Here is a 15,336-nt window from a genome sequence, read left to right on the forward strand (position 1 = left end):
AAGCACATATAGACTGCACCTCAACTAATATTTTCTCCATTTTTCCACATCCATAAACCAGAGCAGATCAAAGCCATTTTTTTGCATCTTTTTCCCCAATTTGAAAAAAGATTCCAGTTGTCAGCAGAATCCATGAAAGTCTCTCCTTCAGACAATGAATTTTCATTTCTTCAAGACGTTTATAAATACAGTAAGCTTTTATGTTGGAACACTGAACTTTATTTAAAATGGTCAACATCGACACATTCTGTAACAACAGTTACAGGAGAGACAACTTGGTGCAGAGGAACCCGTGATTGGATAATAATTGCATTGACAGGCCTTTCAGGCAGATTTGTCTTAAAGGGCCATGTTTGATTTCATATGAACAGTTTTATTTCATATAAACTAGATTAACTTTCTTAGCTTCCCACAAAGCATCCTGAGAGTATGATCAGGTGGGTAATCTGAAGATTTAGAGGACTCAAAACTCTCGTGTACATCTTTTCCTAGGATTTAAATCAACAATGATAGTTAAACCTTGTACAGGAAGTCCTCGACTTTCAACAGTTCATTTAGTGACCGAAAGTTATAATGGCACTGAAAACAGTGACTTATGACCCAGGAGCCTCTGTGGCGCAGTGGTTAGAGTGCAGTACTGCAAGCTCCTTCTACAGCCAGCTGCCTACAATTTGGCAGTTCAAATCCCACCAGGTTGACTCAGCCTTCCATCCTTCCGAGGTCGGTAAAACTAGGACCTAGATTGTTGGGGGCAATTTGCTGACTCTGTAAACCGCTTAGAGAGGGCTATAAAGCACTATAAAGCAGTATATAAGTCTAAGTGCTATTGCTATTTTTCACCCTTTATGAGCAGTGCAGCATCCTCATGGTCCTGCGATTTATATTCAGATGCTTGGCCACTGGTTCATACTTATAACGGTTGCAGTGCCCTGGGGCCCTGTAACCATCTTTTGCGACTCCTGACAAGAAAAGTCAAGGGGGAAGCCACGTTCACCAAACAACCGTGTTACTAATTTAACAACTGCAGTAATTCACTTAACCAATGTGACGAGAAAAGTCGTCAAACGGGACAAAATGCACCAATTTCTCACCTAGCAACCTAAATCCTGGGCTCGACTGTGGTTGGTTGTAAGTCGAGGACCGCTTGTAAAACCAGGAGCACAAATATACATACCTTTGAGTAGATGACCCTGAGGAATGGAATGGAGGCATAGCACTTATGTCATGGAATCCAAATATGCAGATTGGGCCTTTAAGACAAAATCCACCACTTGAGGATCAGATACACTTCAGCATCCTCTTCCAGGTTTACTCTATACTCTGTACTTGCAACCCATAAATAGGGCATTTATTGAGCCTATGCTAATTAGTAGTCTTCATCTGCTGATTGGTCAGATCTTTTTTTTTTATCAAACAACACTCATATTTAAAATACTCCTAATTACTGCCTGAAGGTGTTTTTTAGTTATCTGTTGACATTTAATCTTGAGCAAATTTCCCATGAGAAAACATCTGAAGTATCTGCATATGTGTGTGTGTGTATGGGGGGGGGGGGTCAAAGAAGCCAAAATGGGGCTTGCAACTTCTTGAAGCCCTGCACCCCCTTTTTTTTAAAACATTCAAGACATCTTAAAAGGGATGGGTTAGGACTATGGCTTTTATCTTGATTTTTTGACTCCTTTCCCATGACTATCGCTTGGAACTCTTAACAAAACTTGAATAACTAACTGCATTAAAATGCACGTATTAACGTGCTGAATATATCTTTTTTTCTGAATTAACCATAGCTCTACAATTTCTAAAACATTTGTGACACTTGGCCCCTTTTGGTACTCATCAAAACAGCTAAATGTTTATTTCCATTTCACACTTGGAAATGTGTTCCTTGAAAATTTATGCAATATAAATCTAACATGTGACTGCAATTCTCATTCAGCCCCTCGACCAAAGGAAGAAATTTAGAAAGAAAGTGAACAATAGAAGAGGGGGAAAAAAGAAGTGGACTAAAACTATGAAACCGAACTAAAACTGTATTATTCTTTGCCCATCTGGCTTCCTTGAAAGAAACAAATGTGGATAGGTTTATATTGATGACAATTTATTCCGTTTGCCTGGCATATAATTCAATCATTTCTTCCTATAAAGGAAATCTTGACAATTTAGAAGTTACTTAGCTATCGCTCACTGAAATATTATAAAATTATCCTAGTGGTGATTTCCACAAGCTCCTTTGGGGTTTTCCTTTGATGCTGTTTTGACACACATAGAAAAGCATCACACTGGGATGATGCTTTTGTCAAAACTGATCCCTTGCCCCGCCTTTCTAGTAGACACTGCTGGATCTGAGGACAATATACACAAGGACCTTTGTTAAAGTCAAAAGACTGATGGAACAAAGTTGGACGTTTCTCAGAGGAAGTCAAAGAGCTCATTGTCTGCCATTCCTCCTATGGGCTAAACTACTTATTGCTGATGTTATTTGTTTTACGAAACAAATATAAAGGGGCTTATTTATGCACAGGTAGCATTTGTTCTGCTAAGAGAAACAAAACAGGGAAAATGAGAAAAAGATAAATGTCACTGGATTGGCAGGATTACATTTAATACTGTTATACCAAGTTTGTAAACTTCCTTTACAGCATTTCCTCACAAAGTCGATTAGCAGCATTTTATTCACCCTACAAGGTTTTCTTCAATGCCTCGATTTGTAGCTATTTCCACCGATTCACAGCCCCTTGTCCCATCAGCATTCAATCATAAGTTGTGGCTCTTCCTTCTTGAGTAATCAGAGTTCCTCCTGTTTCGTTAAAAAAAAAAAATCACAAACATTCAGACTCTATATAAGTTCAATTGCTCAACTATCACCCAAAATGGTGGATTCCCCCTTACATATTTTCAATTCAGGGTGGCTGAACCTTGCATGATGCCCAGCAAAACTTCCCATGCCAGATGGGATCAGGTGACATGGATGTCTACAGAGGCCACCAGAGGAAAGAAATAACACAATGGTTCAAATGATGTGAAGTACATACTTAGGTCACAAATAATTGCATAACGACATCATTTGCACGATGACATTGCGATGCAAGTGTCAAGATGTTGATGTTCTCTTGGCTTCTTCTGGATGAAGCTAGAAATGAATCATGACATTATTTCTCCATTCAGAGGGCAGCTGTGTTTTACTGTCAAGGCCTGTGAGACTGGCAAACTTAGGAAAGAATAATTTGATTACTGTAAAGATCTTTATTGGTGGTGGGGCAATGTAATAGCATTTTGAAAGTCTGCCAAAGCAGCTCCCCAGATAAATTTATGCCTAGTTTAACTGAGACAGAGTTACTCCTTCTCAGACTTATTTCCTGCCCTACGCTGAGATGTCTCTTTTATAATGGCCATTTCTTTCTCCATGTGTCTAGATCGCCTGCTATATGTGCCATCATATAATAAGCCACTAGGTTGGTTTTCATGCTGTACTTGGGGGAAAGGTACACTTCAGCTACCTCCATTGCTCCAAATGGAAAAAAAAAAGCTGATGGAACCAAAGAAGTAGACAGGATGTTAATCCATGATCAGGATAAAAGGAAGGATATCCTTAGATACTTTCTAATTACGGAAATTGCAAGAATCCTGCATTCACCAAGAAGTTCACCAACACATTCAATTTAAAAAAAAAACCATAAAATTTATAAAGGATATATTTCAAACTGGAGAAGAATCATTTGGGGAGGGGGGGGGAGAGAAGCCAGCTTAGTCAAAAAGAAGTTTTCCCATTAAAGGTTCTGCACTTGTTCTTAGGAAATGGTGACCTCACTGGCTTTTGCAGGAGGGTTCATTAAAATCAAGATTACAGTCATGCAAGCAAAGCCCTTTGCCCATGTCTGCGTTGATACACATATTAAAAAAATGGGACTTCACTTAGTTGTAACTGTTACCTTGACTTTTATTTTTATGCATCTCTCCCCTCCTGGGACACATCTGAATGCCATATCTTAAGGCAAACTCAATATCCCCTTACTTACAGAAGGGGAGGGTTTAAAAAAAAAGAGCAATACGAGCTGTTCAGCTTTCATGATGATAATGTTGTGTTTGAAATATTACATTAATCAAAATACCCAATATTTTGATCGTAAAATGTCAAATTCCAGGACAGTGATTTCAAGATCAAAGCGTTTCTGTAATGATCAGAACCATCTGTTTTTAACTTGAAACGCTTAGAATGCAAGACAAATTGCCTCCCTCTATCCAGTATTATAATCATCTTTCTATTACAAATTGTATTTAAAAGATAATAGAAATTAGAGCAATAAAAATAATAAAAATATACTTTTTCTTTGGCTTAACAAGAGCATTGAGAGCCAGTTGGTGCAGTGGTTAAGGCATCAGGTTAGATGCTTTAACCACCAGGAGACCATGCATTCTTGTCCCATCTTAGGCACAAACCCAGCTGGATGACCTTGGGCTGGTCACTTTCTCTTGGCCTTGGAAGGAGGCAATGGCAAATCACTTTTGAATAACACTGCCAATTAACTGCAGGAACTTGTCCAGACTGTCTCTGAGAATTGGACACAATTGAGCTGAAGGGAATAAGTTTTTCTACAAATTAAGGTTAATATGAAACACTAAAATGGTTTCCTTAAACTATGGTATAGGGATTTTTTTTAATACAAACTATGGTTGCATGAGTAGAGTAGAGATCATAAGCTTGATGTTTGCTCTTACATGTTCTTTTTGCACTAATGTGACTTAGCACAGCCATCCCAATCAAGATGCTATTTAGAAAGGTAGACTTCAGTTACCTAAATTCCCAAACCAGCAGAGTCATTGATGAGAATTATGAAAGCTGGAAGTCTACAAAACTAGAAAGCACCCACAATAGGAAGCACGGTTGAGCATCTTTGTGCTCAATGGAAAGGACAACATTGATAAATCTTCAAGAGGGAAAAATATTCCATTATCTCTTAACAAAAAAAAAAGTTTCATTCATTAGAACACTAATAAAACTGAGTGACCTTTGGGGTATTTTAATGATACTTTAAATAAATACAAAGATCGGCAAAACACCTGCTTTTTAAAAGTTTCGATGTTTTTCAACCAGTTCAGATAATGTTATTAGAAGGTCCTCCACATAAGTAAAATGCAGATTTATAAACTCTTCCTGCACATTTCCCCTCCAATGCATTTTCTACCTACATTTTCCCACATCATCTTCACCATCTGCAGATTCTCAAATGCATTTAGCATTGAACTGGAGCTCCTGGGAAGCACCTTTAGCCAATCATGACTTTGTCTAAGCTAACTAATATTAGCTCAGTCTTTCAACTCTTGTTGTGGTTTGCCAGCAACAGGTGCAGACACTTGAGGTCTTGGAGAGCGAGGACTCAGATGAGAGGCCTGCGTGTGATGCTCGTAGAAAAGAGCAGCTGCAGCAGCATGGGTGACTCGGGAGTAAGGCTGCAAGGTAACGGCCCCTCCCTTAAGAGAGAAAAGCCAGCCTGAGAGACCGGAGTTCTTTGCAGGAAGCAAAGAAGTTCTTGCACTTCAAGCCTTGTGGAAGTTCGGACTATCTTGGTTTGTGTTTGAAGACTTTTTGTTTGGAATATTTCTTGGCAACTTAATCTAGTGCTTTTGGCAACCTTGCACAACCTTGGCAAGGCTAGTTCTTATCAGAGACAATTAGTTTTAATAGCCTTTTAACCGTGAATTAACAGGATTCGCGGAGAAGCATTAAAAGGTTTTGCTTGTATCTCTGTTTGGCGTTTGTTGACTTGGAACAAAGTTGGGTCAGAACAACTCTGCCGGTTGTACAGTTGGATTGCCTCTCCCCACCAAATTCCCACCGCTCCACAAAACCAAAAGAAGAAACAGTCTTCAGTTTGTGGTGGTGCTACCTAGCAAGCCCGGTGAAGGATTCTATTGCAGGAGATCCTGAAAATATAGTAAATGCCATTAGTTCTCTCTTGGAACCGTTTCTCCACACTGAGGTTTTAGGATGAGGCAGGTTGCCCAAGGAGAAAGCAAACACAGCACTCACAAACACTGGATTTCTTTCTGGGAATGCATAGCTGAAGCAGGAGGAGATTCAAAAAAATATATTTCCAAATGGTAGCCAAGAAATTGAATGCTTAGGATTTTGCACCTTTTACTGCTGGTTTGGTGTTGGAGTAGATTGGGGTGAGATGGACCATTATTCTGAGGTCAAACATCTTCAGTCAATGTCCTTTTCAGCTCCTCCATTTATTCATGATATTTGTCTACTTTTTTGCCTTCTTTATAACTTTTGCTTGATTTTTCCCTACCTCAATGAGGAAGAAAGAAGAGCCTTCTTTATTTAAGAAAAATAATTGTGTAAAAGAAGCTCAATTATCAACTTTCCCACAAAATTATCCAAGAAAGATCACCCAAGAAGTTATCAAACAAATATCAGAATAGGTCTCAAAAACTTTTTTTTCTGCACCAATAGCAGAAAAGAATTTATTCCTGAGCCAGGCTCAGTCAAACCCTATTCACGATAAAGCTCCCAGGGTGAGAGGATATATCACAAAATGAGGACCAGAAACCCTGAAAAAAGTAGGGAAAGCGGGATAGTTTTTGTATTTGTCAAGACTTCTTTGGAAGCACAAACCACAAAGCTAATCTTATCACTTCGCCATCCCTTCAGTGATTCCAAATTAAAGAATACCATGACTCATTACTCTTGTGTGTTTTTACTCTTCTTTTTGTTTATGTATTGGTGCTAAGGCATAATGTGCTTTGGGCTCCAGTGTTATACTTGAACCTAACCTCTATGGATTGTAAACGATAATTTACAAGTGAAGTTATGTTCAAGAATTATGGCTTTGTGTGAGGTGTGAATGCCATCTTAATTTGCTATCTGAGAAGCAGGCATGGTTCCTACTAAATCAGAAGTTATGTTTACAGCTCTGGGAATTCCTAAAGCTGTTAATTCTAGCCCAAATCTCTGAGAACAGTCCCAAATAAATAATGGAGGGCCTTTATTTGGAAGTTGGAATTTGCAAAATGATGTTTTTATCTGGAAGTGTTTCTGTTTTCTGAATATATCTCAAACTTGACTTCTGCAAATTAAAATAGTCCAAGAAAATGAATTAAAAGAGAGAAAAAAACCCACTTATTTTAACAGATCATTCACTATCGTCTGGCTGTTTGAAATCTGGGAAATGTAGGAAATCAGTAAAAAAAAAATTAATTAACCATGACATATACAGTGAAACAATGTTTTACATTGCGTAACTTGATTATTGTTTATTTATTTTTACTCAAGCTTTCTCACAAATGTTTTTTGAAAGGGTTTCCAAAACATGAAGCTGATTAAAACATTAATAAACAGATAGCATCAATCCAACTCAGCAGCCAACCAGCCTATATACTGAATAAATGATATATTTTTTTTGCCATGTCAGCAGAAAGAGAATGTAAGAGAACAAGGACTGAAAGTTGTCAGCATGAAGGCCAATTCTCCATTCATACAAGACCTTCTGTAGCGGTGCCAGAATTAAGAGGGGGACCTTCCTTAAACTCTCACATCTTCCAAGTCTGAAGGGTACAATATAGTACAATCAGCACTTTGAATTGTGTCTGGAAAAAGTACAAATTATTTTAAAGCCATTTAAATAAAAAAAGTCTTATGCTTTACATTAAGACCCTGCAATGCTCTGGATCTGAAGGGGAAAAGTTCTCCAGAACATTTGCAAGCCAATGGCAACTCTTTAGTTGTTTTCCTGGATATTGAAGCCATTATGGATGGCAAATCCACAATCCTCTGACAAACCACACTTGATTTTAGGAGTAGCTATGAGTGTTCAATATTCTCTAAAGCAGGGGTATCAAACTCAATTTCATTGAGGGCCACATCAGGGTTGCGTTTGACCTGGGGAGGGGCGGGGGGGGGGGCATGGCCAGGTGGGCATGGCCAGCTCAACATCACTTGTGTTGGGGACACCTGTGGTGGCCCAGGAGGGGCCGAGAGGATCCACTTTTGCTAGTACTCTGCCAGTGAACATGGAGCTCGTGGGGCTGTGCATAGCCCTCCCAAGCTCTGTTTTCACTGGTGGAGGGCAGCAGGAGGCCGTCGCAGCCGAAAATGGAGCCTGGGAGGCCTCCTGAGCTCTGTTTTTGCTGGCAGAGGCACCACAAACTAGTCCTTTGCTATTTCCAGGGTGGCTCTGCAGGGCCTGATCTAAGCACCCCGTGAGCCTTGAGTTTGGCACCCCTGCTCTAATGCATCTTTTCTCCTTCAAATCCCAAAAGTGATTCATTACGATTACTCCCAATCAGCAATCTGCCTGTAACATTCACAAGACATGTGATATTTATGATAAACAGAATGAGGGAAAAATTGAAACCCTAAGAACACAATAGGTCAACAATTTCCCAGAATCACAGGAACCATTATCCCTCCAAAGGGATATAAAAGAATCTCAGGCAAGTTAACAAAATAGTCGTCATACATGAGAACACAAGAGAACAAGGATTTCCAGGGCTTGAAACATGCCAGCGCTGGCAAAAGTGGAATATTGGAAACTAGACAGAAATTATGAAAAATCAGTGGGGATTTCTTTGAAAGGAGACTTCTTTCCTTGTAATGAAATCTTGGCACTATCTCTTTGAATGTGAAGGAAATCACAGGATGTTACCCAGAAGAATGTATCTGTTCCTACTCAGCCAATCTTATAACCACTTTTACAAGCCAGGAAGAGCAAGAATGAAGCTTTTACCACCTCAATATAAACTTTAGAGTCCGGTTTAGCCTGAATTCAAGCAATTTGATCTATTAAGTATTTTATGAATTGATTATACTAGACGGCTGGAGTAGTTTATGTCTTCCTCTGGGAGTCCAGAATTCAATCGGCTTTTGAACATTGTTGGACAATTCAGTGCAGACAACATAGTGCCTAGAAAAATATGATGCATTCACTACGATCAGTGCAACAGCTAGGACCTTAAAACAGGTTCTACACCACATTCAGTCTGATTCTGTTTTTCACTAATGTTGCTGTCATTATCCCATTGCTTTTCCTTGTTGGTTCTACTGACAGAAGAGGGCACCTAGAAGAGCTCCTGTCCAACAATATCATTATCTGATTTCAGAATTCAGCCGTTACACCTCTGTTTGTCTGCCCTCCAGGTTTTGTTTGGTGCTACAAGCGTTCAAAGGTGAACAGGTCTACCTTTACCCATGCAATCTCTTTCAGTCAGCTTTATAAAATAAAAGCCATATCAATAATTTTGGAAACTAAATATCTATTTGCTAATGCATTAGTGTTCCACAACAGTATCCCCTCAGGGACAGCCACGGTACCATAGGCAGGAAATTAACTCCGTATTAAGGCTAGAATGAAGCTTATTGCAAGCTTTAACCTTGCAAGTCTGATTTTTTTTTCTCCCCTCATTCTGATAAGCCCAGTGAGTTAAGGAGGAGCCAGCCTCACTCTTTTTCTAACACTTTCCTTTCCCAGGACTCAAGCAATACTTCTATCCTTTTTGTTTTTGTAATGACTTCTATTTCTTCAAGGCCATCTCCACCTGAGCCATCTGAATGCTGTCTGGGAGCATTCAACAGTCTGTTGTGCTCATATTTGGTACTCTAATTTGTCTCTGCTGATAGTACTCCCTAGCACACAAAGTAATCTGGATGTTACAGGTATGCAGTAGCCGAGTAACCTAGATTTTTACTCTCTTACTCATTTTCATAAATAGGATGTCCTTCACTTTTTCTCAACTTTCCCCGTAACGTCTCCAAACATAAGACCCTTTTTGGTGTCTCCATGACTCAGTGGTCCCATAAATAAAGAAATGTCTAGCAATCTATTTTCAGATTGTTTGATCTAGGCTTGGTTTTATTTGGAACAGGAAGTCTATACGGGAACTTGAAAGTAAGTGTAAATAAAAGGGAAATGACCTTACAGAACAAACTCTGGTTTTTCAGCAAGCTTCAGGGCCTCATGCATGCCTGCAGCCGAGAGTTTACGGTTGATGTTCCTATATCTACATTGCAGCAGATTGCGGTAGGTGGTCCTCAGGTCCCGATTGAAGAAGGCATATATAAATGGGTTAATCAAAGAGTTCGCATAACCCAACCAGAGAAATGTCCTCTCAACCCACAAAGGGATGCAACTGCAAGAGGTCCCACAGATGAAGGGTCTAGCAGTAGAAAGGATGAAAAAGGGCAGCCAGCATACAGTAAAGGCCCCTACAATTATTCCGAGGGTAGTGGCTGCTTTTTGCTCCCTTTTGAAAATAGAAATGTTCTTCCGTTCATGTTTCAGCAGACGTGAAAAATTGGCACACTCTTCGGATTCCTTGTGCAGTTTCACGACGCCGTTGGCTGAAACCATCCCTTCACGTTCGTTGGGCCTTGGGAAACCAGCAAATTTGTGTTTGGCTGCACTTTTCTTGGCAGCTTTGTAGATCTGATAGTACATGAACAGCATCACTGACATGGGGATGTAAAATGCAACAGCAGTTGAATAAATTGTGTAGCCGAAATCTTGGCTGATTAAACAGACTTTGTTGTCATTAATATTCTGAGCCCATCCAAACAGGGGAGGCAAAGTGATGGAAGCAGACAGTAGCCACACGCAAAAAATCATTTTAGCCATACACTTTCCATTTTGTCTTACAGGATAGGTGAGAGGTCTAGTTATGCCAAGATACCTAGAAAGATAAAAACAAACACCAAGAGTTAGTCTGTTCTGACCCAGGCTTCGTCAAACGTACTGAAACACAAACTTGTTTGAAAAGCAAAACCTATTTTAATGCAAAGCTGGGAATTACTTTCATTTCTAGCCAGAACTCATTATAAACAGTTCCCCAAGATAAGCCCACATTTGTCAGTGCTGAGGAATGCTGCAAAAAACAGAAGTCTCCAAAGTAATTATAACAGAACACACACACACACACACACACACGGAAGTATCAGAAAAAAATGACCAGAGTACGAGAAGGACTTGGAATCTAATTCAAGAAGGACTTGGAATCTAATTGAATTGCTTTGCTTCCTGCAAAGCTTTCATCGAGGTCTGACTTTTATCCCTTCCCAGCCTTACTCCTGAGTTGCCCCGTCTGCTTCAGCTGCTCTCGCCTTCTAGCAGCTCTGTGCACACACGCACTGGGTCCTCTGCTGAAAATCAGTTGTGAGGCCTTTTTTAGGCCTTTTTTGTCCTCCCAGGAGCTTGAAAAAAAGCCTCTGTAGGCCAAATAGGCCCGTTTCATCACTTCCAGTATTACAGGAAGTGATGAAACGGGCCTATTTGGCCTGCAGAGGCTTTTTTCAAGCCCCTGGAAGGCCAAAAAAGGCCTCAAACTAGCTGAAAATCAGCTGTGAGGCACAGTGCAGGTAAGGGGGGGCGAGGGGATTGTGCGCACATGCGCAGGGGGTGGGCGCATTGCCTTCTGGGTGCTGGCATGCAAGTGCATGAGCGGCAGCATGCATACAATTTTTGGCACAGGAGCCCCAAAAGGTTAGCAGTCTATGTTCACTGTCAGTTTGTGGACTGGAACCATTTATGCCCCATATGGGGAGATGAACAAATAATAATTTGATCAAATTGATAAACCTGTCTCATGCATGCAGGGACACACATCTGTCTTCGAAATTAGCACACTTCTTTAAACACACAATTTCTAAATTATCAGACTACAGAGAACAAACTGCCTAACAGGAATTCTATCTATCCTTCAGTCTGATGTTCCCCAAATACAAAGGTAGAAGGAACTGAGTGCTCCACAGAGAGTGCTAAATTATGCTATGGATTCAAAGCTCTATCAATATTTCTGGAGTAAGAAATTTGGACCGCACTAGACACCCTTTTCAGGACTGTTTCTTAAAAGATCAAAGCTGATAAAAAAAATATTTACAGGAATGCTCACATTGGCTGCATACAATCACTAGAAATTAAAAAGGGGAAGTGGCTGCAGCTCTGTGCCTTGTTTGAAAATAGCAATAGCACTTAGAAATATATACTGCTTCATGGTGCTTTATAGACCTCTGTAAGTGGTATAGACTGGTTAGCATATTGCCCCCAACAATCAGGCTCCTCATTTTACCGACCATGGAAGGATGGAAGGCTAGGTCAACCTTGAGCCGGTGAGAATCAAACTGCTAGCAGTCGTCAGAAGTAGCTTGCAATACTGCCTTCTAACCAGTGCGCCACCACAACTCATAATATAACACATCTCTAGAAATTAAAAATGGAGAATGGCTACAGCTCTGTGCCTTTTTTTGAAAGTATCGCTTCACAGTGCTGGGCCTACCTCTTCCCCTCCTACCACAAAGGAAAAGGAAAAAGGAAAGGAAAGAAAAAAGAAAAGATTGTAGTGAGCATTCCAAGAAGCTGTAGGAAAAAGAGCAATCTCTCCTGCCCCAGTTTGCCTTCTGGTAAATGGAGGTTGGTGCTTTTTCGTGCCCGTCATGGAAAGCATTTTATGAGGGTGACCAGAACATGCTCTTAAAAACTCCTATTTTCTCCCCAATCTCCATCTGATTGTGTTATCTTCTTTCAACTTATGAACGACTTTTGGCTTCCTTCCATAGCCAATACAGCAATGGCAGTATTTCAATAGTAGAAAACTGGTTCTGCAAGTAACAAGTCCAATTTTCTTTTTCTTCTTCCCTAATAAATTGGAAAATTCCTATGGAGATCCTGGATAGTCCCAATCATTATCAAAGCTGTGGTGGATGGAACAGAGATTGATAGTCATAAGAAGGTGTTATGTCCTATTGCTGGGGAATTCTGGCATTGTCTCTATTTCCTTAAAATAGCTATGAACTGCTTACACCAAGTTGCTTGTAGGGAAATAAAATGTAATGGCTATTTCCCAATCACAATACAATATATTTATGTGCTATTCTCTGACAAACATGGTACACGTTTTTAGTCCTTTGCAATTATCATAACAGTAATAATAATATTCCACAATGAAGATTTTCTACAGTATGAAAAGAAAGTACTGTACAGAAATGTAGAAAGTACTGTAGAAATACTGTACATAGATTGCTTAACAGTTCATAACTCTGTAACATACGCAAGGCTGATCAAAGGATACATTTAAGACTTAAATGTTAAGTCCTCAACCCATTATGAAATGATCCCATCCTGGACTGAAATTAGCATCTATTCTGATGTCAGGAAAACAATGTCCAGCAGAAGAGTAGGAAGTAGAAACAGGGGCTACTATCACTCTATCCAGAGCCAAGAATGAGTGAGTGCATGGATGTCAACTCCAGACTAGGAAATCAAAATCTAGAATAGAATAGAATAGAATAGAATAGAATAGAATAGAATAGAATAGAATAGAATAGAATAGAATAGAATAGAATAGAATAGAATAGAATACCACCAATATTGGTCATCACCTCCACTACCACTACGTAATCATGACAGAATAAATAAACACAAAATTATGCATATGCCCACATATATTATGTGACATGGAGAAACAACACAGTCTAGTTCAGATGTAAACATGTACATGGCAAGAAAAATGAATCTTCTGAGTTTACCAGTTGGATGGCATGGGGAACAAAGCTGTTACAGAATCTGGTAATCCTGCTAGAAATACTCCCCTCCCAGAGGGGAGCAACAGAAACAGACTGTGAAGTGGGTGTGTGGGGTCTCTAACAATGCTTTGTGTGCTAAGCGATTATATATAGCAATTATAAGACATATCCTGAATGACAAGAAGCAAGCTTCCTATAATCTTCTCTCCTGTCCTTATCACTCGCTGTATGGACTTTCTCTCTGAGGCACTGCAGCCACCAAATCAAACTGATGCAATTTGTTAAAACACTCTGTGCTGTCCTCATCCAATGCAGGAAATGCAGATGCTGGTTTGCACGCTTCACTAAGGATGATGTGCAGGGGTGGGATTCAAATTTTTTAACAACTGGTTCTGTGGGCGTGGCTTAGTTGGTGGGCATGGCTTGGTGGTCATGTGACCGGGTGGATGTGGCTTGGTGGTCATGTTATTGGCTGGGCTGGCCAATTCAATATCACTCACATTGAGGCATGCATCTCCTCGCCTGGGCCTCTCATGACTGTGGGGATGCTGCAACAGTCGTAAGTGTGAAAAATGGTCATAAGTCACTTTTTTCAATGCCATTGTAACTTTGAATGGTCACTCCACACAAGCAAAGTACCAGCAAAGGAGGGGGAAAAAACTCCAGAGAAGTTCGTGGGACAGGAAGTCTAGTCCTGCCAAGAACGTAATAAGGGTTAACGGAGAGGCAGTTTCTGTAAGCAACACCAGAATGTTTCCTTCCTGCCTTCCTTACAGGATTAGGCCAGTAATTTCTTCTAACAACCAGTTCTCCAAACTGCTTAGAATGTTAACAACCGGATCTAGCGAATAGGTGCAAACTGGTAGAATCCCACCCCTGATGATGTGTGGAGAGACCAGTTCAGATTGTTAGTGATCTGCATCCCCAGATACTTAATACTGTTGACCATGTTTACAACTGCATAATACTATGAAATAATACTATGGTATGTTTATTATAAGGTAACAGTAACAGACTCTTGCAAGTCTGGATGGACTTTCCTCATCTTTCCCTTTATCTTTCTGACAACTAGAGGTTTTGTCTGAGATATTTTCTCATACTACATTTCTGCCCCAGACTCAGATTTCTTTTGTGTGATTGTTGTCTTGATCTTTCTCCTGAACCTCAAGGTCATTCATTCTTCTCATTACAAGTTATCATGAGATAGCACTCAGTGTTCTGTGACTTCCTTGCCAATCATGAATTTTGGTTATCTTTTCTTGCTACCTAGTTTTCTTTCAAATGTTTTCCATTTTGCTATGTATCTCAATATGATAGCACTTAGACTTATATATCACTTTAGATTTATATACTGCTTCAAAGTGCTTTACAATCCCCTCTGAGCAGTTTACAGAGTCAGCATATTGCCTCCAACAATCTGGGTCCTCATTTTACCGACCATGGAAGGATGGAAGGCTGAGTCAACGCTGAGCCAATTAGGATCAAAATGCTGACAGTTGGCAGAGTTAGTCTGCAATATTGCATTGTAACCACTGTGCCACCAGTTCATCCAATTCTGGCGCAAAGAGGATCCCAATTCAGCAGAGATTTGAATCAAAGATTTCAGTAATTAAACTTAATGTCTCATTCTAAAACTAGTACTAATCTAGATTCAACCCACATCCAACTTTCTGTCCTGGACCTTAGAAATTAAACTTTTATTGGTCTTGGTCAGGCATAGATTTAACCTATTTTTGAATTCTTTCATCCCTCTCCAAAATAAACATAAATTCAGATTAGAGCATTTTCTCAAGACCAAAGCAGGGGATAAGAGCTTATTTGTT

The 15,336-nt window shown here is 39.9% G+C and overlaps 1 protein-coding gene across 2 annotated transcripts in view; it reads right to left on the reverse strand.

Annotated features, from left to right (window-relative positions):
* Positions 1 to 207: 207 nt before the first annotated feature.
* HTR7 (5-hydroxytryptamine receptor 7) overlaps positions 208 to 15,336 on the reverse strand; it is a 103,801-nt gene continuing 88,672 nt past the window's right edge. The window contains exons 2-3 of one of the 2 annotated variants that reach the window (XM_087964183.1): positions 9,914 to 10,668; positions 208 to 2,797 (exon numbers count right to left, since the gene is read on the reverse strand). In XM_087964183.1, the coding sequence (XP_087820309.1) occupies positions 9,915 to 10,668 (754 nt within the window). In that variant the 3' untranslated portion in view covers positions 208 to 2,797; position 9,914. The remainder of the gene's footprint in view (positions 2,798 to 9,913; positions 10,669 to 15,336) is intronic. The other variant, XM_026670686.2, reaches the window with a different exon arrangement.

The sequence above is a fragment of the Notechis scutatus genome, chromosome 4 (genome assembly GCF_049901735.1).
Source record: "Notechis scutatus isolate UNSWTSFEM ecotype Mainland chromosome 4, rNotScu1.2, whole genome shotgun sequence".
Taxonomy (NCBI): domain Eukaryota; kingdom Metazoa; phylum Chordata; class Lepidosauria; order Squamata; family Elapidae; genus Notechis; species Notechis scutatus.